The sequence below is a fragment of the Catharus ustulatus genome, chromosome 23, assembly GCF_009819885.2.
Source record: "Catharus ustulatus isolate bCatUst1 chromosome 23, bCatUst1.pri.v2, whole genome shotgun sequence".
Lineage (NCBI taxonomy): Eukaryota > Metazoa > Chordata > Aves > Passeriformes > Turdidae > Catharus > Catharus ustulatus.
The window spans coordinates 1,570,222-1,598,184 of record NC_046243.1 but is presented as its reverse complement, the minus strand read 5'-3'; the positions used below and the strand labels follow the sequence as shown (position 1 = coordinate 1,598,184).

The window sequence follows — 27,963 nt, the reverse complement described above, 5'->3', positions numbered from 1 at the left end:
TTAATTTTCCAGCCTTCAATTTGCTTTTCCCAGCCAAAGCAGCCTTGAGAATTAACAAGCTGATATCGGAAGAGAAACCTGGTTGATCAGCAGGGATTTCCTGATTCTTTACCGAGAGTTTCCCTGGACAAGGCGAGGCAGATCTTACTCAAGCCATTCAGGAAGTACAAAGCCACAAACAGGGCTGCCACAGCCTCGAAGGGTTGATCCCTAGGGACAGCTGATCCATCTTCCTGGAGCGGCACTCCACTCAGCTCCACCAGTTCCATAGTTAACATCTGTTCCTCCTTGTGTGGGAAGGATAGCAGCCTGGCATCCACTTGGAAATTACACATCTTATCCTCCAGGTCATGTTTCAGTAGCTGTGCAACCTTTAAAAAAGAAGAAAAAAGCAAAATCATTATTTCAATCAGTTGTCAAGTTGTGACATCACTATGGAGATGTTGGTGCCCCCTTGAAAGGAGCCAAGTGTGATGTGTGTTCTCACCAGGTTCAGCTGTTGGGACAGAATCTTCCTCTCCAAGGATTCCAGCAGCAGCAGCAGCTGTTCATCCATTAACTCTGCAGAAATAAACTGGGTTTGGATCCAAAACCTCACCCCAAGGTTGGTAGTGGGATGGGACTGGTGAGCAAGAAGGGAAAGAGTAAAGAGGGGAAGGGTCAACATTTCTTGTAAAAAGTGCCCATTTGGATGGAAGTGCTTTTGATGTTTGAATGGAACTGATTTGTGCCACCTCACAGTGAGAGTGATCTGGCTGTTACTCACAGAATCATGGAATATGGAGTTGTAAGGGACCTACAAGGATAATTGAAGTCCAGCTCCTGTCCCTGCACAGGACAATGCCAACAATCCCGGTTTGTGCATGGGACAGTTGTCCAAAGACTGCTGGAGCTCTGTCAGCCTTGGGGCTGTGACCATTCCCTGGGGAATGTGTTCAGTGCCTGAGCACCCTCTGGGATGAGAAGCTTTCCCTGATATCCAATCTAACCCTCCCAGACACAGCTCCAGCCATGTGCTTGGGTTGTGTCTCTGGTGAGCAGAGCAGAGATTGGAGCTGGTCCTTGGGCAGAAGCTGTGACTGCACTTTGAGGGAGCAGGGAGCCCTGTGTGGGTGTGGAGGGGATTTCTGTTCTCTCCCCTCTATGGGATATGGATGTAGATTGCACTTGAGGAGGAGGAGGAGTGAGAGAGGAAGGTAGCAGGGCATGGCAGGACTGGGAGTCATCCTTGCCTTGATTTCCCTCCTAAAGTCTGAAAGCCTCACCATGCAAAGCATCAAGGATGTAGGTGATTCCTCCTGCAAACAGAAGGAGACAATCTCTTGCAGAATGCTGTAAGATGCTGAACAGATCTTTTAAGTCTGGGCTCTCAGTTTTCAGCTCATACCCATCCTTTTGCTCAGGAATATCTTCCATCTGTGGGAACAAGAAAAAAAAATGTCAGGATCTATGGACAGAGACTGCTGCTTGTCCAGTACAGCAAGATGTGCTGAGTGAGGGAATTTTGGATGGACAGTTGTGGCACAGGACAGGTGAGTCATGGGGCAAGAGGTGTGGCCCTGGATGTGTCTGTATTTATGAATTGTGGGAGTAAGAAAATCTTCACTTACTTTCTGGCTGAGCTCTTGAAGGAGGTTCTTGTCTCTCATGACAGCTTTGATGGTGTTGAAGACAATGAGCAGGAGATCAGGAGACAAGCTGGAGAAAATTTGACAGCGGTATTCCACTTCTCTCACCACTTCATGTAATTTTCCCATTGATTGAACTGCAAACGGGACTGAGACCAAATCTGTCACTTGAGTTCTAGGAGTTGGCTGTCATCTCTGTTCTCAGAGTTTGAAACACTTGTGTAGTGTTTTTGAACCAATCTGGAATTTGGGCAGTTGTGATGTCTCAGGGTAGAGACTAATCACGCCAGGGGATTTGCTTTATGTTGGGAGATTCCCTCTTAGCCAAAGCAGGTAAAAGTTCTGCAAGTGAAAGCTCTAAAATACGTTACTTATGCTCACCTTCTTCAATTTGGCTTCTCGATTGGTATTCCATATGATCCACTTCTGAAAGAGAATAAAAAAGACAGTTTATGGTGTTGAATACCAGCCTTTCTAGTGGTGGTCACCCACCCTCTATTATCCTTGTCTCTCTTCTGAAAAAGAAATGAAAAAGGCAGTGAAAAGAGCAAAGAAAGACAAAAAAAGAATCCAAACTCTGCTCTCTGTTTGATTTATGAATGGGAATGCTGCAGCTCCTGAAATACAGATCTGAAGCCTCATTCTTTCATTTCTCTACTGACCTCTAATCAAAGTGCATCTTTCCCCTGTAGCTCTTTGACCTTGCATGGGTTTTCTGACCTCCCCAGCTGATTTCTGTCCCTCACACTTTCTCATCTCCTTGCACACCAGCTGAGGGCAGAGCAGGGCTGAGTGATACTTCCTAAAATGTTCTTCCTCTTCTGCACTGTTTCTGGAGAGGAGGAGTTGGTCATTTCTGGAAGTTACTTACCCCATTCTCCATCTCTAATGTGTAGCAGCATGGTCTTGAAAACCAAGGTGCAGCCCTTGGGTATGACTATGGTTTGGTTCTTCTCTCTGTTGCCCTGGTGAAAGAAAACAATCAGCTAGAACACGTTGGTACAGGTGTTGGGGAAGGAAGGAGAGAGAAGCCAAACCTTTGCAGAGAATGTGGCGTAAAATTTGGCCTTGAAGCCCCCGTCTGCCTTGGTGGATTTCTCGTAGACAGTCTCCTCTGAGGCTTCGAGGATTTCAATGACCACGTACAGATCGATGTCTGTTCTCTGGAGTTGTCGGATGAAGGAATGATCCATGTTGATTTTCCTGAGAAAGAAGAAGGTTAGGAAGGTTTCTGGAGCACTAAGTGGAGCTGACACATCTGGGGGGATGTGTTAGTTTTCCATGGCCTGGTGTTTGGTAGCAGGGGGCCACAGAGGTGGCTTCTGTGAGAAGCTGCCAGAAGCTTCCTCCATGTCTGGCAAAGCCAATCCTTGATGGCTCTGAAGATGGACATGGTGCTGGCCAAGGCTGGGCTAATTAGAGATGTTGGTAACACCTCTGTGTTAACATACTTCAGAAGAAAATTAAAACAATTTTTGACACAGTTTATTCCTAGCCAGAGGAGAGGAAGAGGTGAGAACATGAGAAGGAAACAACAGTGAGACACCAAGATCAGTGGAGAAGGAGGGGCAAGAGGTGCTCCAGGCACCAGAGCTGAGATTCCTCTGCAGGCTGTGGTGAATATCACAGTGAAGCAGCTGTGCCCCTGCAGCCCATGGGGATCTGCGAGGATGCAGAGATCCACCCAGAGACCCTGGGGATCCTTGGGGAATATAGAGATCCCGCCACAGCCCCTGGGGATCCATGGGAGATGCAGAGATCCACCCACAGCCCATCAGGATCTATGAGGATGCAGAGATCCACCCACAGCCCCTGGGGATCCATGGGGGATGCAGAGATCCACCAATAACCCATGGGGATCCATGGGGAATGCAGTGATCCATCCACAGCCCCTAGAGATCCATGGGGATGCAGAGATCCACCCACAGCCCCTGGGGAGGTGCCCATGCCAGAGCAGGTGGATGCCTGGAGGAGGCTGTGATCCAGTGGGAGACCCAGTGGAGAGGGGGCCCCTTCTCCCAAGCTGGAACAGCCTCTCCTTGGAGGACTGCAGCCCGTGGTGGGGTGCAGGACTCCACCTCTTGGAGGACTGGGAAAGTGAGCCACACCACAGCAGTTTTGGGAGGATTGTTGCCCATGGGAAGGACTCCTGTTGCAGCAGTTCTGGCAGGATTGCTGCTCATGAGATTTGGAACTACACTGGAGCAGTTCATGGAGAACTGTCTCCCATGGGAAGGGACCCCCACAGCTTAGCAGGGGAAGGACTCCTCTCATTGAGCAGCAGAAGAAAAGATCAGATGACAATCTGACCAAAACCTCCCTGCCCTATACCTGGTGCTGGCGGTGGAAAGGATGGAGGAACTGGGGGACAAAAAGATATTTTTAAAGGCTTAGTTAATTTCTAATTATCCTTTGATTTTGTTAGAAATAAACTCACTTTGTAGCTCTAAGCTGAGCCTGGTTTGCTTTTTGACTATTTACTCAAGGCTGTTAATTCAACTCATGAGCCCTTCATACGATTTTTTCTCTCTTCTGACCAGCTGTATCAGGGGAGAGAGAGTAAGGGACTTTAGTCAATGCCTGGCATTTGGCCAGGGTCAAACCACAACCAGGATAAGCCTGCAGAAGAGGAGGGACAAGGGGGGAACTTGTGACTCCATTCCCTGTCAACCTGGCCTAGTTAGGGGAAATTCATGCACCAAGGTCTTAATCTTGGTTTTGGGATTTTGAAATCCCGTTGTTAACCAGGCATGGGCTGGAGGCTGGAGGGGGATGACTGTAGCGTGTGCTCTCTTTCTCATTCCTTACCTTTTTTTTGCCAATGCCTCCAGGGACTGCTGTGATAACTTCTTCTTCTGTGGCTTGACAGAAAATGCCTTGGACAAGGAGGCACCTCCTTTCAGATCTACACTTGCAGGGTCAAATGAAATGCTGAAACTTCCATCAGCTTGGTCTGTGCTGGTTATTATGAGAGTCACGTTGATAGAATCTTCAAGGAGAGACTCTGAAATAATTCCATGTGTTGTCTTGAGCAGGATTACACAGACTCAGCACAGTAAGTAAATCACACATAGGAAAGCTGGTAGTGTTTAGCAACAAATGGTAGAAAAATTATTATATATATTATTTCATAAATTCATCTTGATAAATTTGGGCTTTACCTATGCTTTCACCATCTTCTCCAGGCAGCAGCACATCCTGCAGTGTGAATCCTGTCTGCTGGTAATAGGGAGCTTGGTGGAATCTTGTTTCTGGTTTTCTCTTTTTTGTCAGTAGACAGAGTGGTCTGAAGTGCTCATTGTCTGCGATGCTCTCGACAGGAAGCAATTTTTTATTTGGATCAATTTCTTTTGCGATGAATTTGGTGAGTTTCTTAAACATTCTGCAGTGGCGGAGGTTTTGAAGCAAAGCCAAGGGAATTTGTGCCTTCGGAAAAAGGCAACACAAATTAAGCAAAATTGCTTGAAATAATAGCACAGGATCACAGAATGAACTAGGTTGGAAAAGGCCTTGGAGATCATCTACTCCAGTCTGTGACCTAACAGTTCCTCATCAACTAAGCCATGGCGCTGAGTGCCACGCCCTCTCTTTTTTTAAAAATATCCAGGGATGATTACTCCAGCACCTCACTGGTGGTGGAGATGATTCCAGTGACCAATCACTCTTTCAGTGAAGGATTTTTTCCTGATGTCTATGCTAAACTTCCTCTTTTGCAGCTTAAGCAGGATGTTGTAACAAAGTTTTACTTTAATTATTAAGAAATTTTCAAAGTAATGACCGCTACTACCCAGGGACAGAAGTTACACAGGGTTGTTACAGGGAGCGTTTGGAGAGGAAGAAGCAGGGGCTGTCGGTTGTTTGGTCTCATCCTCCTTTACTGGTGAGCTACAGGTATGGTGCAGAGAGAATACAGCTGGCACAATCTGAGGATTCTCATTTTAGGGTCAAATGTCCACTGGAATAGAGAGAAATGAGCCCAGTCCAACTCCTTGGGCAGACCCTGTTGGTCTGCAGGGGAGAGTTGGTGTTTGAGGATCAGAAAGAAATCCTTTTTTGTTTTCTGCTTGTTTTTATCAAAAATTTCAGTTTTGCACCCTCACACAGAGGAATTTCTTCCCAATATCCCATCTAACCCTACTTTCATTCCATTTGAATAATTTCAAAGACAAAGAGCTTTGTGCACTCAATATTAATAGTGCATTTGGGCTATTTTAATTTAAAGTCTGCAAGAAGAGAGGAAAACTGAACAAGAGCACTGACAGAGAGAGCTCCCACCAACCCTTCCCCATACCCAAAGCTCTGGGATAATGCACTTGCCTGTTTGTGGGGTGCTGGGTGTGCAGAGCAGACCACGGGGCTGCCGAGGTGCTGTGGGCTCTGGAGAGCAGCAGGACTGGGAGAAGTTCTCTGGCTTCCCTTCTGCTCAGAGGTGTGGAAGTGTTTGCTAACTATGGGAGTGGTGAGTTTCACGGGAAGCTGGCACTCCCATAAACCCAGATCAAAGAGTAAATTGATTTCTCTTACCTTGCTGACAATAGGCTCCCTGAAGCAGCACCTGGGCAGGAGCAGCATTAGATCCAATCATTGCTGGCAGATCTCTGACTGTTCACACCAGATTTATTATTTCCTATTGTTATTCCCAACTTTTTCCTTTTACTATGCTCCTCCCCAGTGTTCAGTCGTCTCCAAATGACCATAGTTTGTGTCATTCTTCATGAGCAGAGTTTATTATATGGTCTTTGGATAGCGCAAAATTCTGCAGATGTAGGAGATGTAAGCCCATGCCTGGAAGTGTCCCAGACCTGACTGGGCAGGAAGGTGTCCCTGCCCCTGGCAGCAGGTGGGACTGGATGGGCTTTAAGTCTCTTCAACCCAAACCATTCCATCATTGCATGATTCAATTGTATAGAACCAGGTAATGTTGTACCTCTTTTAAAAATGGAGAAATGGACTCGGGGGGAGGGTATTGGAAACAAATTCCTCCCTGTGAGGCTGGTCAGGCTCTGGCACTGGTTGTCCAGTGGGAGAGTGGAAGGTGTCCCTGCCCATGGCAGAGGCAAGAATGGATGAGCCTTAAGGAGCCCTCCAGCACAAGGCATTCCATGTTTCCTGGATATATTACCATGCTTGTATGAGAGCAAAAGATTTCCATGTGAAGATTCCAGGACTCAAGTGCAACTTTTTACCTGAATACTTCACTTTTATTAGTCTCTCTTAGAATACTGTACAAAGGAGTAATAAAAATATTCACACTTTATTTTAGAAAGTTCTCTACATGAGACTCCTGTATCCACAGCAAAAAGAAGGCTATGGGAAAAAAGCCCTAAAACTTTGTACACAACATTCCTTTAAAAAACCCTCCCAACTAATTCAGCTGATTTAACTGATCCAAGGAGGATATGGACACACCAACACTCACATGCTTAAAAGATATCCTAGGCTAAAGCAACATAAGTCACAAGGAGGAATATTAATGTGTTAACCCACTGCTGTCCTCTCCTCGAGGGCCAGTACCGAGTTTCTAAAAACAACCCAAAATTGAACAGTGATTCAAACATAAAAGTACTTGAGAATAAGTAGCCCTCCATTTAGTTTATTCTCAAGGCTTTTTTCCTGCAAGGGTTTGGACTGTTTGCCAGCCTGGTAGCTCTGTAAAACAACTCCCAGGTCAGGATCCCTGATTGAGGAGCACCAGGCTGGGAGGACTTGCTGGTTTTCTGAGTGTCCTGGAGCCGGGGCTGCCGTACGCCGTGGATACGTGCGTGGTGCTGACAGTGGCTGAGGAGACTGCCCAGTACAAGATGGGACAGGCTGCTGCCAGTTCCTGAGAAGGCTTCCAACCTTTCATAAGCATTTCTCTTTCATTGCAGAACAAAACAGAAAATGCCTTCTTGCCAGGGTTTGTTTGTCCATCACAGGAGAGCTGATCTCTCCACGCAGGAACTTGTCCTGATCATGACATAGGACAAAGGTGAGAGGAAATCTGTCAAGTGTGATGTGATCACAATCCCATTTAAAATCAGTAACAATCAATTATCTCCTCCATGCAGGCACCTGGGGAAAACCACTCAAAGAAGTTTTGCTCACTTTTCCTTTCTCCTCCCACAGTGTGGCTTCATCCTTGATCTCTCCCTTGCCAGGACACCTCTGACCACCCCTCAGCCTGCTCATGCTGTCCTTTCACTTCAGACTGTGTCAGGTACACCCAAGAATGGTGGTTTAATTACAATTAACTTCCTGCTTTTTATTTTTGATTGATCCTGACACATCTCCTTATGCTGGGATCTTAAGGGAGATGCTGCTTGATGTGTAATTGTTCAAATACTTATTAATCATATATAGATACTTAACTCACTACACTAGGATATGAAATCTTTTAATTCACTTCTATCCATATTTCTTCTGTTTCCTTTTATGTTTCCCCTGATTGGATTAACTGAGTATAAATTAATCTCAGTTATTCCATGGAAAAATTCTGCACCTGTGTTGTAAAGAGTGTCACATGACTCTGGCATTGGCTGTTTTGATCATTTGTGTGAAGGAGAGAAATCAAAAAAATGTTTACTTTTGCTGCTAGGCAGAGTCTTAATTACAAGTTTGGGGCTTTAGGCTTTACAATCTGCTTGTTTGATAAATTTATAATCCCATTCAGTTGATCTTTAAGGAAACAGGGTCAGATATGTCAGTGACCACAAAAGTGTTCAAACCCACAGCTCTGTTAATGCCCTCAAGGAGACTCTGGGGATTGTTGTATCTCATTAAAAAAAAGCCAATCCTTTCAATTCATAATTATTCTAAATTTACAAATATGTGATATTTATATGTTTAGAAACATCCAGCACGTCTGTCTGTGAGGAGTCGTGTTTGAAAGCATCTACAGGCTGTTTCTGTTGGAAAAACAAAAAAATGTTTTTCCCCATCTTTCTATGACAATAATTAGTTTTCTTTCATTTCCCCTAGAGATGGCAGTGGTGTCTGGGCAGACACTCAAGTCTGTTCAGCACCACAATCAGCATTTCAGGTCCAGCCTCAGCCACCCTGCCAGGACCTGCCCCTCTTTGGAACGGCCTCTTCTGCAGGAATACTGCCCATGTCTGTGGATTTCCCAGCTGATTGGTGAAATATCTCTATTTTTATCACAATTATCATTGTCTAGTAGCTTAAAGAGCCAATTAGGGTAGAGAGTACCTCAGCTAAAGCAGCAGCTCTTCTATCCTAGGTTTGAAGGTTTAAACTGCCCATCAAGGAAATTGCACATTGGCCAATACCCTGGGGTCTCCAGCCAGACACTCTTCTCCTTCCACCTGCTTGAAAACTTTCTTTTCACTTGGATTTCCACTTTTCAAACACCTAAGGGAATGATTCTCCCTGCATTCCAGCAGCCCTCTGAGGTACACTCCATATTTTCCCTTCCTGCAGCAGTGCCATAGGAAGTCTGAGAGAGAAGTGAAGCAACTTGCCTAAAATTATGCATGGAGTAGTAACAAATCTGAAATTCCCCCTTCCATGTGCTATGCTCAGACCATCCAAAACCTCAACACTCTCCACCATGACCTCTAAGGCTGGATTTGCTACTGCAGGGACAAAAAAAGCGCCCAGATTTAAAAGATTGATACCATTGTCAAAAAAGATGAGACAATATAAGCACTAAGACAACAAAAATACAGGTATTTGTGGGATTACAGGGGAAGAGTGAGGGAAAACACATTCCATCTGGGATACAACCCAAAGGAAAATCAGGTCATTCTGATTTTCAGTAAAACAGTAAAAGTTGTCTTAGTCAGGAAACCTAAGCCTGCTTTATTTAGGTGGTAATTTTAGAGGAAAAAGACTTGATTTTGTTCCTCTGTGAAAGGATCTCTGTTATCAGTGACCAATTGGCTCCTTCTGCTGGTCAATTCATCTACTGCTGGTGCTGCTGCTCACACAGCCCTTGGCCATGGAGCTGAGGGACAGATTTCCAGGTAAGCCAGAAATCCAACTCTTGAGTCCATGGAGAAATGGCAAAACCCAGTCATATGCACTTAAACAACCAAGGAGCTGAAGTGAGGAGAAAAATTCCAAGTCAAGGATGGCTGTGTGCTTGATTAGAGCAATCAGCCCTCCTCCTGTACCTGCCCATTGTCAGCCTCTTCCACACATGTCCATGTCCATGTTCCAAGGAGCTCCATGGCATTTGCTGCCCCTAGCCCTTGATCCAAATGCCCACTGAGCCCCTGTGCACTTAAAAACAGCAGTTTGGGGTGGGGAGAGGAGTTACTGGGCAGATTTGGGTATAAACTGAAAATAACAAGCATGATTTAGTATCTATCCACCTTTTCCCTGGACCACATGGATGGTGCTGTAGGAAACCAAAAGCTTTGTCAAACTGCAGGTCATTCCTTCCTGTGCTGTTTTTAGGAAAAGAACTTCCCTTCTCAGTGGTGTCAATGGCTGCAAAATAAAAATCTGTCACTCACCTCCCCCTCCCACTTCCCACCTAAAACTGGAAATCAGACCCCAAAACAATCCAGTCCTGGGAAAGTCTGGCTGTATCCCTTTGGATTTCCCTCACATTCTGCTCAAAGCACCCAGCTTCAGGAAGGGAAATGTATTTTAAAGTGCATTTACCACAGCAATAGTACCAGCACTAAAAGCTTTTCCCCTCATCCCTATCCTCGACATTCCATGTCTGGAATAGATGAGACTCTTCCCACAATTCATCCTTGTTGTACCTCAAAGTCTCAGTGGTTTTGCATCTATTGATGACCCTGGGATAAGAGAAATCCGGTGTCGCACATCCTGCTCCGCACTAAACTCTACTCTGGAGCTGGTTTGGATTTATTGGGCACGAGGATCCAGCATGCGGAATGTGTCTGTTGGGATCTGCTTTAAACAGCTGCTGCAAAACCACATCCCAGTCTGTGTGAGGGGAGGAAATGGGGCTGGAGAGAAGGAACCACCCTCTGCCCCTCTCCTCCACCATCCGCTCCGGCCACGCCGCTCAATACTTGTTGATCCCAAAGATCCGGACTCCGTGGAGCTGAGGCAGTTTGGGGATCAGGACGCTCATCAGGGAGATGGTGTTGATGACGAAGTGTATCCGGTCGTACTTGGTGTAAAAGCTGGTTAGAAAATACCTGGAGAGAGGGTGGGAACAGAAGGAGAGGTAAACTGAGATGTGGCATTCCTTGTGTTTGTCTCCCAGGACAGAACACTGATGGGTACTAGGATGGTGGGAAGAGAAGGAGAGGTAAACTGAGCTATGGCATTCCATGTGTTTGTCTCCCAGGACAGAACACTGATGGGTACTGGGACACGAGGCAGCTCAGCCAGCCCAGAATACTCACAGGACGATGGGCATGATGGTGAGGAACTTGCGGGAAGCGGTGAACTGGACTCCGTAATCCATCTGCTCCCAGTGTGTGAGCAGCCGGGCCTTGCCCTGGTCCGGGGTCTCGAAGGGGGTTCCCTTCACGGTGTGCAGGAAGATGTACATGCTCTGCAGGACACACAGCATGAGGCACACGGGGATCCCAAAATCCCCAGCAGCAGGGCAGCGCATCTGCGAGCCTGCATCCCTGCGTCCTGCGAGCCTGCATCCCTGCACCCTGCAAGCCTGCATCCCTGCGCCCTGCAAGCCTGCATCCCTGCGCCCTGTGAGCCTGCATCCCCTCACCCTGTGAGCCTTCATCCCTCACCCTGCGAGCCTGCATCCCTGCACCCTGCGAGCCTGCATCCCTGCGCCCTGCAAGCCTGCATCCCTGCGCCCTGTGAGCCTGCATCCCTGAACCCTGCGAGCCTGCATCCCCGCGCCCTGCGAGCCTGCATCCCCGCACCCTGCGAGCCTGCATCCCTGCACCCTGCATCCCCGTGCCCTGCGAGCCTGCATCCCGAACCCTGCAAGCCTGCATCCCCGCGCCCTGCGAGCCTGCATCCCTCACCCTGCGAGCCTGCATCCCTGCACCCTGCGAGCCTGCATCCCTGCACCCTGCATCCCCGCGCCCTGCGAGCCTGCATCCCTCACCCTGCGAGCCTGCATCCCTCACCCTGCGAGCCTGCATCCCCGCACCCTGCGAGCCTGCATCCCCGTGCCCTGCGAGCCTGCATCCCTCACCCTGCGAGCCTGCATCCCTCACCCTGCGAGCCTGCATCCCTGCGCCCTGCGAGCCTGCACTGCATCCCTGAACCCTGCGAGCCTGCATCCCTCACCCTGCGAGCCTGCATCCCTGCACCCTGCGAGCCTGCATCCCCGTGCCCTGCGAGCCTGCATCCCCGAGCCCTGCGAGCCTGCATCCCCGAGCCCTGCGAGCCTGCATCCCCGAGCCCTGCGAGCCTGCATCCCTGCACCCTGCGAGCCTGCACTGCACCCCTGCGCCCTGCGAGCCTGCATCCCTGCGCCCTGCGAGCCTGCATCCCCGCGTCCTGCGAGCCTGCATCCCTCACCCTGTGAACCTGCATCCCTCACCCTGTGAGCCTGCATCCTTCACCCTGTGAGCCTGCATCCCTCACCCTGTGAGCCTGCATCCCTGCGCCCTGCGAGCCTGCACTGCATCCCTGAACCCTGCGAGCCTGCATCCCTCACCCTGCGAGCCTGCATCCCTGCACCCTGCGAGCCTGCATCCCTGCGCCCTGCGAGCCTGCACTGCACCCCTGCGCCCTGCGAGCCTGCATCCCTCACCCTGCGAGCCTGCACTGCATCCCCGAGCCCTGCGAGCCTGCATCCCTGCACCCTGTGAGCCTGCATCCCTGCGCCCTGCGAGCCTGCATCCCTGCACCCTGCGAGCCTGCATCCCCTCACCCTGCGAGCCTGCACTGCATCCCCGCGCCCTGCGAGCCTGCATCCCTGCACCCTGCGAGCCTGCATCCCTGCGCCCTGAGAGCCTGCATCCCCGAGCCCTGCGAGCCTGCATCCCCGAGTCCTGCGAGCCTGCATCCCCGCGCCGTTCCGCTAGAGGGATGCGGCATGGCTGGAAAACCCCGAGCGGCCACGGCAGCAGGGAAAGGAGAGTTGGGAAAGGCCGGGGCAGCTCGGCTGCTCCACGTCAGGACTCTGGCTCGGCTGCTGGGTGTGAGCCAAGGAGGCGGTGACAAGATTACAGCTCTGGGATCTCTGCGATCCGGAGATTAGCGCCTGCCTGCTGCTGAAAGCTCCCCGAAAACGTGCTGGGAGAAGGTCTGTCACCCCCTGATTACCAGGGGAACACAAGTCACAAACATTCCAACTACACCACAGCTCCGAACCGCAGCCACTCCTGGCCTTTAAATTCCTTTCTGTCCCCAGAACCTAAAGCTGTCAGGGGAGATGGATGAGAAGCCAGCACTGAGTAGCTCCAGTTTGGGGGTTTGTGGAGGTTTTTATCCCCTGAGCAGCTCCAGTTTGGGGGTTTGTGGTTGTTTTTACTCCCTGAGCAGCTCCAGTTTGGGCGTTTGTGGAGGTTTTTATCCCTCACTAGTAATAGCTTATCATGAGGGTCCTCAATCCCTGTAATTTTTGTCTCTGGAATATTCCCAGACTGAGATATTCTTTAAAATAAAAGCTACACAATCAGTTGGCCCACCCCTGAAGTTTTTTGTCCCCTGTGCCCAAGGGGATCTATCTGGGAACTTGATCTTCAGAGGGAGGAATCAGTTCCAGGACTAATCTTTTACTTTAAGCAGAGCAAAATCTGGGGGTTAATCTTGCTTTTTCTTAACTCTCACAAGGCAAATTCAGGTTTTACCAACCCCAGTGATGTCTTGCCAGTGTCTGGGGCCTGCCACAGACCCCTTGGGGAAGGGGACATGACAAAGGACTGGTCCCACAGGAAATTAATCCATGTTCCCTCTGAGCAGCCTCACCAGGTGTTGCTGCCTCACCTCTACCCTGGCTGGATTTAAATCCATGACCCAGAGGCACCAGTACAGGCTGAGGGCTGGAGGTTGAGCAACACACCCAGCATCTTTGGAAACACAAAGGAATTGTTTCAACAGGAATCTCAGCAGATTGCTCAGAGCAACAGCTGTGCCAAGGTTCCCTGTATGTGCCCCGGGCCACGGCGCTCCCTTACCAGGTTGTGGATGATGTTGGTGAGAGTCCAGACCACGGGGACGCTGAAGAAGGGGATGCTCAGGAGCACGACGTGCAGCAGCCCGATGCCCAGCACGTAGGACAGCCAGATGCCACGGCTGTTCATGACCCTGGTGTTGGGGTTCACCTCGCTGTGCGCCGTTCCCACGTTCATCCTGGCTCTCGTGGCTGACGGGAGCCCCTGGAACAGAAACTCTGAGGTCAGAGCCTGGATCCAAACTGCTCAGTGGGGCTGAGCACCGGCTGGTTGTCAGGCAAACCCAAAATCTGCTGTTTGCTATAAAAATCCCGAGTCAGTTCCCTCCTCTGCCCCTCGTTATTGCCATTCTTAGAGCTGACGTCGCCAACTCCGGGAGTTGAGATTTGGGAATTATGTGTGGGAAGCTTGTCTGTGACAGAAGCTTCTTGTGATTGGAGATGTTTTCCTGGAGCCGAGGTGTTGAGGTTCAGTCCCACGATTGCCTGACAAAACTCAAACCAATACATTTAAGCACTTTTAAATCCTCAACACAGTGTTAATCATGGAAACACACAGCCCAGGAAGCTTCCTGCATGTTTATGGAGTCAGCATGACTTAAACTTGGGAAGAGAACAGAGTATTTGCAGAGGAAAGGCTCTGTATCAACAGATCTCCTAATTAATTTAGCTAAATTAACAGGGTTCTGCACAGCTCAGGAGGTTTGCTGGCCTCCTACTCTGGTTCACGTGTTTTGCCTTCAGATTTAAGACTTACAGAGGGGAAAAAAGAGGAGAAAAAAAAAATTGCCCCCCAGGGAAGGAATGAGATTCTTCTTGCAGAACATAAAAAGTAAAAAGGGAGAGATAACAGCACAAAGTCTTGGGAGGATCTTTCAGGAGGAAGAGCTGTGGAGGAGTTAGCCCTTCCCCTACCTGGAAAGAACAACTGCCATGTAGGAGGAGCACAAAGATGGTTTTCTGGACAATGCCAGGAAGGAGAGGAAGCAAGAGAGTGTCACTCTCTCAAAGCAAGTCCTTGGAGTGGTGCCCTTGAGACAGAGAAGGTATCAAGTGGCTTTCTGGACAGACACAGTGCCAGTGGCAGCAGGAAAGCTCTGGCTCACTGGTGTCCAGGGATTACAGCACAAACCAAACCCACTGTAAAGCTGAATGTCTTCACACCAAGATCAGGGAAATTCTTATGTGAAATCATCTTTGTGTCCCAAGGAAGAGGAGTTTGATGAGATGATCCAGTTCATCCTCCTTGGCTACAGCACCCCACAGTGAAGGCTGTTTCCTGATGTCTGGCCTTGTGGCTTTGCTGTTGCTTCCCACAGCTGGAAGCTGTGTTGCTGTTCCCTCCAGCTCTCCGGAGGCGAGCCCGAGCCAGATCCAACATCACACTCTCCTCAGTGCCAGCTGTTCCCAGCTCCCTCATGGAGTGCTGGGCCTGCCTTGTCTCAGGAGCTGGCACCGTCCCCACTCCTGCCCAGGGCTGGGACTCACAGCCAGCCTCCATTCCACAGCTCTTGGAATGTTCCAAGTAACTCCCAAAGCTCTTCCATACACACAGGCAGCTGTTGCTGCAGATCCCAACTCACTCTATCAGGGGGCTCATACCTGGAGAAGGATTTTGTTTCCAGGAAAGAGGCTGCAGGTCCCTGGGGTGCTCACTCCCTTGTTGCTCACTTCCCAGCTCACCAGCTTATGGAAATTCCAGAGAAAAGCCCAAAGTTTGATTTGGAAACAGGACTGGGAGCAGAGTTCAGCACTTCACCCCTGGCAGAGGGAGCAGCTCTGTCCTAAACCTGTTGCAATTCCCAAGGTCTCTCAGAAGGAAAACTGGGAGTTGGGGTGAAGCATAAATGAGTCAAAAAGAGTCAGATTGTTACAACAACAAAAAGCAAAACATCTTATGGAATGTGTAAACAGGAGTGCTGAGTGCCAGACATGGAAAATAGTTCTCCTGGATGTTGGGTGAACACTGTCCAGTCCTGGGAGGAGCTGGAGAAAATGAGCAGAGGTGTAGGAAAAACATGACCTGCAAGGACAGCTGGAAGGAAACGGGTTTGTTTAGTCTGGAGGATGTTGGAGACAGGCATGAGGAACAGTTGGATGCTCCACAGAGAGCTGTGGCTGTGGGATTCCAGCTGTGCAGCAGCAGGAACCACATGGCTGGGTCCTGGAGCGACACGGGGGTGCAGGAGGAGGGATGTGGGAAGGGACTGCCCACAGAAAGGGATCTCTGCTCTTGCTGGGGGCCTTAAAATCTAGTTTCATCAACAGATAAAAACCTTCTCTCCAGGAATCTTTCCTGAGTCTCTCCTGAGACTGTTATTCAAGGGCTGTGGAAGCTTCCTGTGGCCAGAGGTGCACATGGCTGGTGCTGTGGAATTTCCAACCATGAGTGTAACTTCCAAAAACTAAGGAGCAGCTTGGACTTGGTCTCCTCTGCAAACGAGGGCAGTTGCAGACCCACAGCTGGGTGGGAAAGGGCCCAACTTGGAAGATGTGTAAAGCAATTCTCCTTCCTGTGCCTCAGTTTCCCCATCCTTGTAAAATTAAGGATTAGAGGGGTGGGATACTGGAACATACAAGAGGTTAATTCATCCTTGCAGGAGATACAAACAGACCAAGCACTCACTGCTGCAATGAGGGTGATCCCACGTCTCCAACTCTGTCCTTCCCCACCCTAAATATTTCACCAGCTCTGCCCTGGGCTCTGCAGCCCTTGGCCCAGCTCTCCCAAATTTCACATTGCACAAGCCTGGAGAGGGCACATGAGCTCCCAGAGCTCTGTCCCTACCCCCATCCCACATCCCATGTTTGCTCTCGAATTCCAAACCAGGATTTGTTCACCTGCAGGACAACAAGGCACAGCCCACCATGGAAGGACTCCAGCCCCTCCTTCCCAGAACAGCTGCTGCCAGGCTCTGCTTTCCCACTCTTTTTTTATGACAGAAAAGCCTGAATGTTGCAGCAGGCTGAGGGTGAAGGTCAGGGCTGTGCTGACATTGGACAGTGGCCATCCAAGGAGGGGAAAAGTCAGAGCTGTGACCAGTGGCAAAGGGCACAATGGTGGTGGAGCTGAGCCCTCCCTCTGCCTCATCCTGCCTGTCCTGCTCCCTATCCAGGGGCAGCTCCTTCCTCACCTTTGTCCCCAGAGGTGTGTGACCACCATCTGTTCCCGGTCCCTTGCTCAATGCTTGGATGTGATGATCTTAAAGGCCTTTTCCATTCTAAACAAATGATCCTACGATTTGGCAGTGCTGTCACCCTTCCCCAGGGATTTCAGGATCATGCTCCAATCCTGGCACCCTGCTGCAGGATCTTCACAGCTCTGGTGAGGGAAGGGAGGCTCAGGTGCTTATCTTGGTCTTGAGTGTTCCCAGACTCTGCAGGCGATGATGATCCCACGGATCACAGATCCCAATCTCCAGCAGCAACAGCTGCCACCTCCCAAACAAATCCCTTAAACCCTTCTTTGCCGCTGGCAAGGGATGAAGCGGAGCGTGGAGGACACGGGGGACGCTGCTGACCTGGGCTGTGCTGGGTGAGAGGTGAGACTGGGAACACAATTCGCCGTGTCCCTGCAGCCCAGGGCCGTGCTGGACATGTCTAAACCCCAGCGGTGCCCGGTTCCTCCTCGGGGAGCCCGGGGGAGCCCCGGAGGGGACACGGGGGACACGGGGGACACGGGGACGAGGACACGGCTGAGTGCGGGAATCCCGTCCCCTTGGCCTTTCCTAGTGGATTTAAGGGAGATCTTGGACACAAAGAGAAAGGCCGGGGTTGGGCTCCTTGGGGCTCACATGGGATCGCAGACCCCACTTTGCTCCCCGTTTCCCCGGGACAGGACGGTGCCCCGGGAGGCCGGAGCAGGATCCGCTCCCTGCCGGGCTCTGCACGGCGCGACCCCCCCGTGGGGACCCGCCCTGCCCACCGGGACCCCCCACTCCCACCCCACCGCTTCCCAGCTCCATCCCACCGCCCGCTTCTCTCTTTCGGGGTGTTTTCCTTTCGGGCCGGGCCCATACGAGCCACCTTTCCCCGGCCCCGATGCGGGGCTCGGCCGCCGCCGCCCCCGGGCAGGGCTGAGCCCCCCGGTCCCGGTGCCCGCCCCCGGCCCGCACTCACCGCTCCCGTCCGCTCCGGCCCGGCCCGGCTCGGCTCGGCTCGGCAGGGCCGGCGCTCGCTCCGCCGCGCTCCCGGTGCTCTCCCGGTGCGCTCCCGGCGGCCCCTCGGCCCGCCCCGCCGCGGCACGCCGGGAGCTGTAGTCCGGCAGCGGGGGAGAGGCGGAGCCGCCGTGGGAACCGGAGGGAGCGGCTCCGGAATGGGGATCGGGGGCTGCACCGAGCCCTGCTCCGCTCGCACGGAGCCCCAGACACGGCTGGGTGCTCGGGGAGGGTGGGCTGCCCCCACCGCCGCTCTTCCCAGGGGAAATCCGGGGTGGGGGAGCGCTGGGACGGCGCTGTGGCTGCCCCGTCCCTGGAGGTGTTCGAGGCCAGGTGGAACGGGGCTTGGGGCGACCTGGGATACTGGAATGTGTCCCTGCCCGCGGCAGAGGGTGACACTAGGTGGTTTTAAAAGTCCCTTCCCACCTAAACCGCTCTGATTCTGCGATACCGTGTAAATCCCAGCAGCAGCATTGTGCAGCCAGCCCGGGCAGGCCGGCAGCGCTGCAGGACACGCGGCCAAGGTCGGGGCTGGGAGCGAGCGCAGGATTCCAGCGCTGGAGCGCTCGGGGAGACCATCTGGCTCCGCTTTTGTTTGCACAACCATCAAAGCTCGACGCGTGGGGCTGGCACGGCCCACGGGTGCCGCAGCCATCTGTGCAGGGTTCCTTGTGTGCCTGCTGCCGGCTCTTCCAGCAGCAGAGGGACAGTGCTGGGGCCGCTTTGGGCTGCAAACCCGGAGCCGAGCAGAGCCCCGGGCAGTGTGCTGAGCCCCAGGCGCACATGAGGCTCTGCCGATGCCGCTCGCAGCCCCCCGAGCTGGCACAGACACTTCGCTCTGCACAGCCCACGGTGGATTTTGGTGTTGGCCCAGGTGCAGTCACAGCAATGTCCAGTTTCCCTGAGTGCCCCTGTGGCTCCACGCTGTGTCCTGACCCTGCCTGCATCCATCCGACCTCGGCTCCAGCCGCACATCCTTACAGTAAGGGCACGGCGAGAAGATGCAGAGCCCAGGGCCGGGGCTGTCTGGGTCTCACATGCTGGCACCGTGCTGCTGGCAGGGCACGGGGTCACTGCCGGAGCCAGAGCTCAGCAATGTCTGCCTCCAGAGGGTTTGGGCACGGAGACACACACATGTGGGATGAAGCAGATGAAATGCCACCCTATAGAACCGCGTTGTCCCTGCCCGGCTCCTCTGCGGCGCTCTCTTGGCAGGGCGCGGTGCGGGGATGCCGGCGTGCGGAGGCGGGGGATCCCACGGGATCCGCTCCTGCTTTGCAGGAGATCCACGCACGCACAGCAGGCTCTATTTTTATCCCGCTCCTGCCTGACTGAGCAGCTCTCTGCGCGGTGACATCTAATTTAGCAGCTTCCCCGCACCCCGCTGGCTCCGCACGTGAGGGGGAAGCACAATGCAGCAGCTATTTTTAAACGCCCATAAATATTCATCGCTCTCCGTGATGCAGCAGCCGCCGCTGCCGGTGGAGCGCGGGGGGGACCCGACCCGCTCCCTGGGCTCCCCACACCGCGTTCACCCGCCCAGGGAACACCGGCACTGGGGGCGGGGAGTTCCCTGGGGGGATCCGGCCCCATCCGCTCACCAGCAGCTGCACCCGCGTTCCCCCGTGCTCAGGGGAGCTGTTCCCGTGTGGATTTCCAGGCCTCGTTCGCTCCCAGCCCCAGCCGGTGCCGTGCTCAGCTGCCGCTCTGCCGCCCGCTGGTCCCGCTGCCCGGTCGATGCCGGTTATATTTAGCTCCGTGGTGGCAGCGAGAAGCCGGTGCCAGCTATTTTTAGCCATCCTGCGGTGGGAAGGGTCCGCGTGGGTCGTGGTGCACTGCAGGTTTTGTGCTGGTGGGTGCCGTGTCCTCCACGTGGGACCCCCGTGGGGTGCAGCCCTGGAGCTGCTCCCGTTCCCGGGTCTGTGCCCGCTACCGGGACCACCCAGCGCCTCTTCGGGTCCCGGCTCAGTCCTGCCCCGCACCTGCCTGTCACCTTGGCCCCTCGGCCCCGTGCCCCGGCGGGGTGGCTTTGTCACCGGAGCCACCACATCCCAACGTGCCCATCCCTGCTCCCGCGGCGTGCACAGGTCCCGGCGGCACTGGGAATGGTGATGGACAGCACGGGGCTGCTCCCGGACGGGGAGATGCCAGAAAAGTGGTCAAGTGCACCAGCTGTGGCTGCCGGCTGCTGCCTGCCGGGCTCCCGGCGGTGTCCCGGGACAACCCTGCCCGGTGAGCCCGGCACCGGTCCAGGGTCTGGCTTGGCTACGGACATGGAAACATCAAAAAGACCTCTAAAATCATCGATTCCAACCAATAACCAAGCACTGTCACCTTCACCACTAAACTATGTCCCCCAGTACCACATCCACACATTTTTGGAACACTTCCAGGGTGCCAGACACAGCAATGGCTTGCTCCGGTGGAGCGCGGGGGGCTCCGGGGAGTGCGGGGGTCTCTGGGGAGGATCTGTCCGCTGCTGTGTCTGGTTGCCGTCAGGTTCCTTTTTCCTAATTGAGGCGAGATCCAGGCCAGGCGCCTCCTAAACCGTTTATCCTCCCGCAGCAGCGGGAGAACGTCAGTGCCCGGGGCCGGGCTGTCCCGCCGAGGAGATCCGGGACCGGGACAGCGGGAGCCGCGTCCCTCCCGGCGGCCCCGGGCCCGGTAACGGCGGCCGCTCTCCATGGTCCTGAGCCAGCCTCGCCGGTGCCCCGGTGCGGCGGGATCCCGAGCTACGGCCCGGAAAGCTGGGGCTGGGCTGGGGACCCGCTCCGCTTCCCCTGGATCTCGCCCCTCCCGGTGCCGCCGCCGCGGGTCGGGTTTCCCCGAGTAAGCGATGCCGGTGCAGGGCGGGGGGGGCACCGTGACCCGGCCGGAGTGGGAGTAGGGGTGTCCTGCTCCCCCCGGAGATCTGGGGAGGGGATGAGTGGATTCCTGGGGGGGGTTGCGGGGGCAGCACCGGGGGGCGTCGAGGGCCCAGGAGGTCGGGCGGAGCCAGGGGGGCTCCCACTGGAACTCGGCGGGGACGCGGCGGGACGGAAGCAATGGAGTGTCCCGGGACGCCCCGGCACCAGCTGCCCCTGGCTCGGGGGTCTCGGCAGCTCCTCACTGGGTCTGTCCGGTGTCTTCCCGCGCCTCCCGGTCTGAGGACCCTGGGCAGCGCTTCCCGCGTGGGGCGAGGAGCTGGGAACGCTTCGGGCTCGGGGTTGAGGGTGCTCTGCGCTGCACGGCCCCCCCGGCGGGGCGGGCCGGGGGCGGGGAGCCCCGGAGAGGCCCGGGCGGAGGATCCCGCCCACCGGCCCCGCCGCCGCCGCCGGCTCCGGGGCCGCCGCGCTGCGCGGGGCGCGGCCGCTCCGGCCCGGGGCGCGGGGCCGCTCCTCCGCCGGGGGCTGCACAGGCAGGTGAGTCCGCAACGGGACCGCCGGCGGAGCGGGAGGCGGGGAGGGGAGGGCCGGCAGCGCCGCGCAGAGCGGAGCTTCCCCCGGGGAAGCACCGGGGCTTCCCTCGCCTGCGACGCCCCCGGTGCCGAGCGGGGCCGGGGGGATTCCCGGGCATCCCCGGGCTCACGGAGAATCCTGGCGTCCGCACCGCCCCCGGCTCCTCAACCGCATTACCTGGGGCTGGCGGCGACCTCCGGGGTCGGGCTGGGAATCCCCGCGCCCGGCTGCGGGTTGGGAAACCCGCGGTGGGGCAAGGACTACCTGTCTGCCGTGCCTGGTCCGCATCCCACCTGCAGAGGTGTCCGGGTTCCGTGAAACAGCCCCCTCCAGGGACACCGGGTCCCGTCTTATCCCGGCGTTTTCCCGGGCAGCTGGAAGAGGGTACCAAGGGTCTGTGTTTGTCCCAGCTTACCTCTGGAAGGCTTGGGGGGCTGGTGCAGTGTGGGCTCCGGGTGCCCTTCGTGTGCCCTGAGCTCTGGTTCCCTCTCAGGACCCTCCTGGATCCCGGGGCTCCGGCAGTGCAGGGGTCAGCTCTGCACAGGTGTGACCTTGGGGTGTGCCGGCGTGGCAGGGCTGTGTGACAGTGCCCAGCCTGTGCTCACCTGCCTGTGCTGTGGCGACCACCCTTGGGTGGCCACCTCTGCGCCACACCGAGGAGCCCCGGGCAGCACCCCGAAGCGGCTTTGCTGGTGTTGGGGTGCTCAGGAGAGCAGTGGGATCAGCAGGCAGCTTTGCCGGTGGCATAGCTCGGGGCTCCCGCAGCACTGAGCTCTGCCTGACACAGGCGCGTGTTAGCGCCAGTGGCTTTGATTGTGGGGTGGTGGGAGAGCACCTGGATCCTGCCTCCAGAGCTCCGCTGCCACGGCCGGCACAGGGACAGCCTGGGACCCCTGGACGTGGTGGGACACAGGGCTGGGAGAGCCGGGCAGCGCTCGGAGCGCCCTTATCTGCTGCCACCACCCTGGGAACTGGTTGCACGCTCAGCTCCAGTGAATTTCCTTTTTCTGTTTTTGTTTCTTTCCTGCTGACGCTTTTCCCCTCCGGAATCAAGGGCTGGATGGGGCCCATGGTTACGGGGTGGTGTGAGCAGCCCGACCCCACGGTGGGGTGGCAGTGGGCAGAGCGCCGCAGCACCCAGCACCCACCTGTGCCGGTCCCCTCGGAAGGAGAAAACCCGCCGCGTGTCCGCGTATGCCCCGGGCACTCCCGGAGAGCGGAGCCGGGAGCAGGAACCCTGTGAGCCGCTGCCTGCACATGTTTTCCGTGCCATTCCCCGGGGGCCGCCTGCAGCGGCCGCTCGCCCGGAGCCGGGGCTCGCTCTGGTGCGTCCTCCGGCCGCCGCAGGATGCATCGGCCTCCTGCGAGCAGCGATCGCGGCGCCGTGACCTTGGCAGGGCGGGAGCTCACCCCGCCTCTGCCTCAACCCGAGCGTCTCCGGTTGTTACAACCCAGCTGCCGGCGCAGGAGACGTGCCGAGCCCCTGGGGCCTGATCCTGCCACGCAGGAGCCTGGAGCGAGATGATGGTCGGGTATGGGGGAAAGTGTGAGCCATGACGGGTGTCCCGGTCCCCATCCTTGTCCCTGCTTCATGGCTAGGGTCGGATGTGGTGCTCACAGCGAGCACAGTGACAGTTCTTCCCTAACCTGACACTGTCCCCTTGTTGTTCCTGTCTCAGATGTGCCAAGTCCTGCTGAAGCCACTGTGGGTGTGAGGAAGGCAGTGCAGCACCATGACTGCAGCACGGGGAGTTCTCTGCCCCATCACCATGGGACTGTTCCTGCAGAGCCTCTTCCTCCTCCTCCTCCTCCTCCTGGGCTCCTGTCTCCACCCAGCTGCTGCTTTCCCCAAGGGCTGTTACCCCTCAGAAGAGAAGGGGCTGAAGACCTTTCGCTGCAGCAACGCTCAGCTGACCGAGGTCCCCAGAGACATCCCCAATGACACCAACAAACTCTACCTGGACTTCAACCAAATCCCCTTCCTGCCTCGCGATGCCTTCCGGGACCTGCCACTCCTGCTGGAGCTGGATCTGTCCCACAATGCCATCTCTAGAATCGAAAGTGGGGCTTTCCAGGGCCTGGCAGAGCACCTGCACTCTCTGGACTTGTCTTCCAACAGGCTGGTGTCAGTCAGCAAAGACACCTTTAGCAACCTGAAAGCCAAGGTGAACCTGTCCAACAACCCATGGCTGTGTGACTGTCGGCTGCAGGAGCTGATCCGCGCAGTGGAGCTGGCAGCCGACTCCTCAGGGGGCATCATGTGCGACTCCTCCACGCAGGAGGAGCACGTGGGCAAAGCTTTCCTGCAGGTCATGGCTGACACAGACTTCTGCAATGCATACAAAAAGACCACAGACATCGCCATGCTGGTCACCATGTTCGGCTGGTTCGCCATGGTGATTTCCTACCTGGTCTACTACGTGCGGCAGAACCAGGAGGATGCCCGGCGGCACCTGGAATATCTCAAGTCACTGCCCAGCAAGCAGCGGCGATCGGAGGAGTCATCCACCATCAGCACTGTGGTGTGAGCACATCCTGCAGGACATGGGGACATGTGGAGATGAGGAGCAGCCACTCCAGGGGCTCACCACGGCTGCAGGAGCTGTCACCAGGCACCGGCATCGCACAGAGGTACTCATGGATTTGTTCTGTTCTCCACAGCTGATGGGTCCCTGGCTCTGGTGGCTGAGGTCAGGGATGGATATCAGCAATGAGCATGGAGGATCTGCAGCATCCTCCCAAGTTATGAAGGACTGGAGCAAACCAGAGCATCCCCCTGGTGTGCGGCCGTTGCTCCGGCTGACCTGGACATTTGGACTTCATCTAAAACTTTTTCTATTTCCTTTGCAGAGATCCCTTGGGGCATTAATGGAATCGGTGTTTTCATCTCTCTCTGGCTGCCCCTTGGCTGCCCAAGGGATATTCTGGCAGCCAGGGCCTGGTTCCCTGCCGGGAGGGCAGTGGGGAGGAGCAGTGCAGGTGCACGGTCAGTTCCCTGTGGGTCACTGGCCCGGGAGGGTGTTGGGCTGTGACCGCAGCCAGCGGGACCAAGAGGTGGGGCAGGGGGTGGGGACACACCGGTTAGTGCCGCCCCATCTTCCATTTCATCTCCCTGCCCCTTTCCCAGCACTCTCAGGCCAGGTAGGGCAAGGGACGTGGGGGTCCCCACTCAGACATGATGGGCTAATCCGGCGCCTTTCTCCTCAGAGTGTGGGGAACGAGAACCAAACGCAGAATGAGCTCCCTGGGGCAGAGCCCTTTGGGGCTGCCAAGGGATGTGGGTGCTGGTGGAGGGGCAGCTGGGGTGCTGGCAGGGGGTCCAGCCCTACTGGGATGTTGGGGGAGCAGGTTTCCCCTCAGTGCTCTTGGGGACCACATGGGAGGGTGTTTGCAGCACCCTTGGCCATCTGCTCGTGTCACTGCCGGAGGGGAGCTCCCACCTCACAAGCTGCTGACCGCTCACTGTGATGGGAAGCAGGATGCAGGGAGCTGCCACGGCTCCTCTGTCCTCTCCCCACTCCTGCACTGCTGTCAGGAGCCTGAATCTCCCCTAAAATGTCCCAAAGTCCCTTCTTGACACTTGCAGTATCGGGCTGCAGGTTCCTGGTGGTGGTGGTGGAGGTGATGCTGAGCACAGGGCTGGCACAGGCAGGGGTCAGTGCCCACTTTTGGGCATTCAGAGTCCAAGTGGCAACTCAGAGCAAAGCCAGAGCAGCCCCAGACTCTTCCACCTGCCTGTCTGGCCTCTGGGACATTTGGTTTTGCTGGTTTTGGCCTTTTTTTAAACCAACCAATGCTAAATTGCCTTAACTCACCAAGAGCACCAACCAAAGCTGCTGGAACCTCCTCTGTCCCTGCATTGCTGTCAGGCCCAGCCTCAGTCCTGGTGTTTCAGCACAGGCAGGGCTCCAGCCGCGGCTGCTGCCTGTACCCGGTGCCGGTGGGAGCTGTGGGACTGAGCCAGGAGCAGGGCCCGCACCCTTCCACAAGTGCCTGATTCCAGCACAGAGCAGGAACTCTGCAACGCACAAACACCTCAGCCCCAGCTCCCATCCGGGCGTTCCCGCAGCCCCACGGCAGCTCCTTCCCCCTCTACAACCGGCTGAGGAGAAAAGGGGCTGGGGGGACCCGACTGAACCCCCCCAAGCTGCTCCCCCCAGGCCACCGCAGCACGGGGGATGCTGGGACCACCCGACCCATCCGTGTTTGGGTTTGGACATTTTAGTTCTTACTTTATACGACAATAAAGTTGGCTTTTACTTCCAAGCCGGTGGCCGGCGTGTGCTGGTGTGTGTGTGTCTGTGTGTCACCGGGCTCTGGTGACGTTGTGGCTGCAAAGGAAGGACGGAGGTGCCCGCGACAGCCGATGTCTTTGTGGGCAGGCGCTTGCAGAAACAGGACACCCGTCCCTCCGGTAACCCTGCCCCAGCCTTCAATAATGAACATCCGCGGCTCGGCTCAGGTCGCTGGCACGGTGCCGCTCCCCGCGACACCCAGGACCCCGTGGAGTGGTTTCCCAGGGCTCTGCTCTGCTCCCTGCCCACCGGAGCATCCCCCAGCATCGCGTGGCACACGGGCAGGATCATGTCAAGGGACAAACCCTTCCAGCACCACGGTCCCACCGGTCCCCACGAGCCCTCTCGGGTCACAGCCCCGTCCTGCTTTACCGGCGCCTCTCCCCTCGTGATCCGCGCTGGAGTCTTGTGCCATGGAAGGTGAAACCCGGGCCCTAACACAGAGTGACAGCTCCCGCTCGTGGGACATTAACCTTGTTTGTCACTCGGCTGTCTCCAGACGCAGACCCCGGGCTCTGGAGCAGATGGCTGCCGTCCCCCGCTCCGGTCACTCCCTGGGGATCCTCCTCCCGCGGCTCCCGGAGCAGCTGGGGAGGGCTGGGGGACACGCAGGACATGTGGCCCCAGCTGCCACCTTGTCCGTGGGGCCGTGGCTCCCTGGAGTCCTGCTGGTGTCCCTCTCACGGGGCTGGATGATGCTGAGTCCCCCGGGGTCAGCCTCAGCTCTGCTCTGGATCCTGTCTGTGAAATTACTTGGATGGAAACCATCAGGCTCATTACAGCCCACACTGATGAGCACAGGGGAAAGGAAGTGGATTCCAGGGGTTTGTCTGGATGTGGAACAGCCACCGGCCTGTGTGGGTGTACAGGGGGATGAAATACATAAGGAGGCTAACAAAAATCTGCAGTGAGATTTGGGGATGGATGGAATTGTGCTGGATTTAGGCTGTCGGTGCTGTCAGATCAGTGTGTGACAGGGAATGGGGAAGAACAGAAAAATGGATTTATGGGGATGTTTCCTGGGCGTGCTCTGGCCAATCTGGGGTCTCAGGAACAGGGGGACACAGCTTGCCAGGGAGCTTAAACCTCAAGGAGGGATTTTTCTCATCCCATTCTTTCAGTTGTGAGGTGCTGTGGGCCAGGTCCTGCTGGGAGAGGGAGTACAGTGGGTACGAAGGGCTCAGTGTTAAAGGCAACACCTCTCCTTCAACAAGGAATTAAAATCATCCCTTTTAATACCCTTCTCTGGGTAATTCATTTCCTGATGTAGATTTATCCACAGGGATCAGCAGCAGGAGAATTAACAGCGTGACCTCCTTCGGTGCGTTCCAGCACGCCGGTAAATCTCCCTTATTAACTTCCAAGGAGTTCTGCCCGCCCAGTGATTAACCGGGCTGCTCTCCTCTCCAGGCTGGAGGAAAACGTGTCACTGGGGCAAGATCTATGACCTGAATCCTCTTGGCAGGGATGACTCTTTGCCTGCTTGGCCCTGAAATCCCTTGGGAGCACAGAGATGGAGGAGTTCTTCTGGGAAACCCCCAGGATATCCAGTGCCCGGGGGCTCCCTGCCCGTGGTGGGGCTTTGGGAGAAGGTTTTGAGAGAAGCTCTGTTTTCCTCAGCCCACGAGTGAAGCATGTCCTGCAGCAGTGGCCCCAGACTGCATCCTGAACTTTGAACTGATTAGATTTCCAAGAGGGAAGGAAGGTTGTCTAATTGTTAAATTTCCACAATTAAAAAAATATTTATCAATAATTAGGAGTGATGGCAGCAATTACACTGGGATTAAAGCCAGGCTACACTTCATCACCCTCCTTTCAGCCAAGGACCTTATTTATTTCTTTTCACCCCCCAAAAAATCCATGTAGAGCTGCCAATAATGAATCATCCTTGTTCACTGCCTGCACAGGACTGATTAATCTGATGATGCTGGTGGTTCTAGGAAGGCTGCTAGGCAGCCATGTGGTCACCGGACTTGGGCAGCAGAAAATTTAATTTCAGTAGGTAGGAAAATGAAGCAGATCTAAAAATCACAATAGCTCTTCCTGTGCCTGTGGTTGAGAGCTCAGCAGTTCAGCTGGCTGTGCACTCCCCTCCACACTCCCTGATGATTTTCCCTCTCATCACTCATCCAAGGCAGGCATGGCTGAGTCCAGGGATCATTTTCCAGAAGTTGTTCTTTTAGGATGAAGTAATAAAATTGTGTGACCCTCAAAGTTTTCCCTCTCAGAGGGAAATGTTGTATTCCAGGTATTTTTCCTTCTCAGAAGACCTGGGACCATCAACCTCCATGGTGTGGGGCTCAGGTTCATCCCTGGTGGAATCACCAGGGACCTGTGGCCCCTTGAGTGTCACCTTGGCACTCTTGAACACCCTCAACTCTTGGTCAAGGTTTGATTTCAAGCAACTTTCCACCAAAATAA

General features: G+C 55.0%; 3 protein-coding genes across 5 annotated transcripts; 1 reads left to right on the top strand and 2 right to left on the bottom strand.

Moving 5' to 3' along the window:
- Positions 1–34: 34 nt before the first annotated feature.
- LOC117006385 (gasdermin-A3-like) lies at positions 35–5,024 on the bottom strand. Its single transcript, XM_033078794.2, has 8 exons — positions 4,790–5,024; positions 4,437–4,632; positions 2,666–2,831; positions 2,500–2,593; positions 1,611–1,789; positions 1,266–1,416; positions 488–561; positions 35–371 (listed from the first exon to the last, which is right to left on the bottom strand). The coding sequence occupies exons 1-8, from the start codon at positions 5,007–5,009 to the stop codon at positions 87–89; spliced, it is 1,365 nt and encodes a 454-aa protein (XP_032934685.1). The 5' UTR covers positions 5,010–5,024; the 3' UTR covers positions 35–86.
- A 1,780-nt stretch (positions 5,025–6,804) lies between these two features.
- Positions 6,805–19,529, bottom strand: ORMDL3 (ORMDL sphingolipid biosynthesis regulator 3). 3 transcript variants are annotated; one of them, XM_033078803.2, is made up of 4 exons: positions 19,412–19,529; positions 13,658–13,858; positions 10,958–11,109; positions 6,805–10,747 (listed from the first exon to the last, which is right to left on the bottom strand). In XM_033078803.2, the coding sequence occupies exons 2-4, from the start codon at positions 13,829–13,831 to the stop codon at positions 10,612–10,614; spliced, it is 462 nt and encodes a 153-aa protein (XP_032934694.1). In that variant the 5' UTR covers positions 13,832–13,858; positions 19,412–19,529; the 3' UTR covers positions 6,805–10,611. The 3 variants fall into 3 exon arrangements, with proteins under 3 accessions (XP_032934694.1, XP_032934693.1, XP_032934696.1); XM_033078802.2 differs by lacking the exon at positions 19,412–19,529 and adding an exon at positions 17,773–17,807; XM_033078805.2 differs by lacking the exon at positions 19,412–19,529 and adding an exon at positions 16,788–17,135.
- A 1,634-nt stretch (positions 19,530–21,163) lies between these two features.
- Positions 21,164–24,278, top strand: LRRC3C (leucine rich repeat containing 3C). The gene is made up of 2 exons (XM_033079049.1): positions 21,164–21,211; positions 22,927–24,278. Exon 2 carries the CDS (start codon positions 22,981–22,983, stop codon positions 23,773–23,775), a length of 795 nt encoding a protein of 264 aa, XP_032934940.1. The 5' UTR covers positions 21,164–21,211; positions 22,927–22,980; the 3' UTR covers positions 23,776–24,278.
- The last annotated feature ends 3,685 nt before the right edge of the window (positions 24,279–27,963 follow it).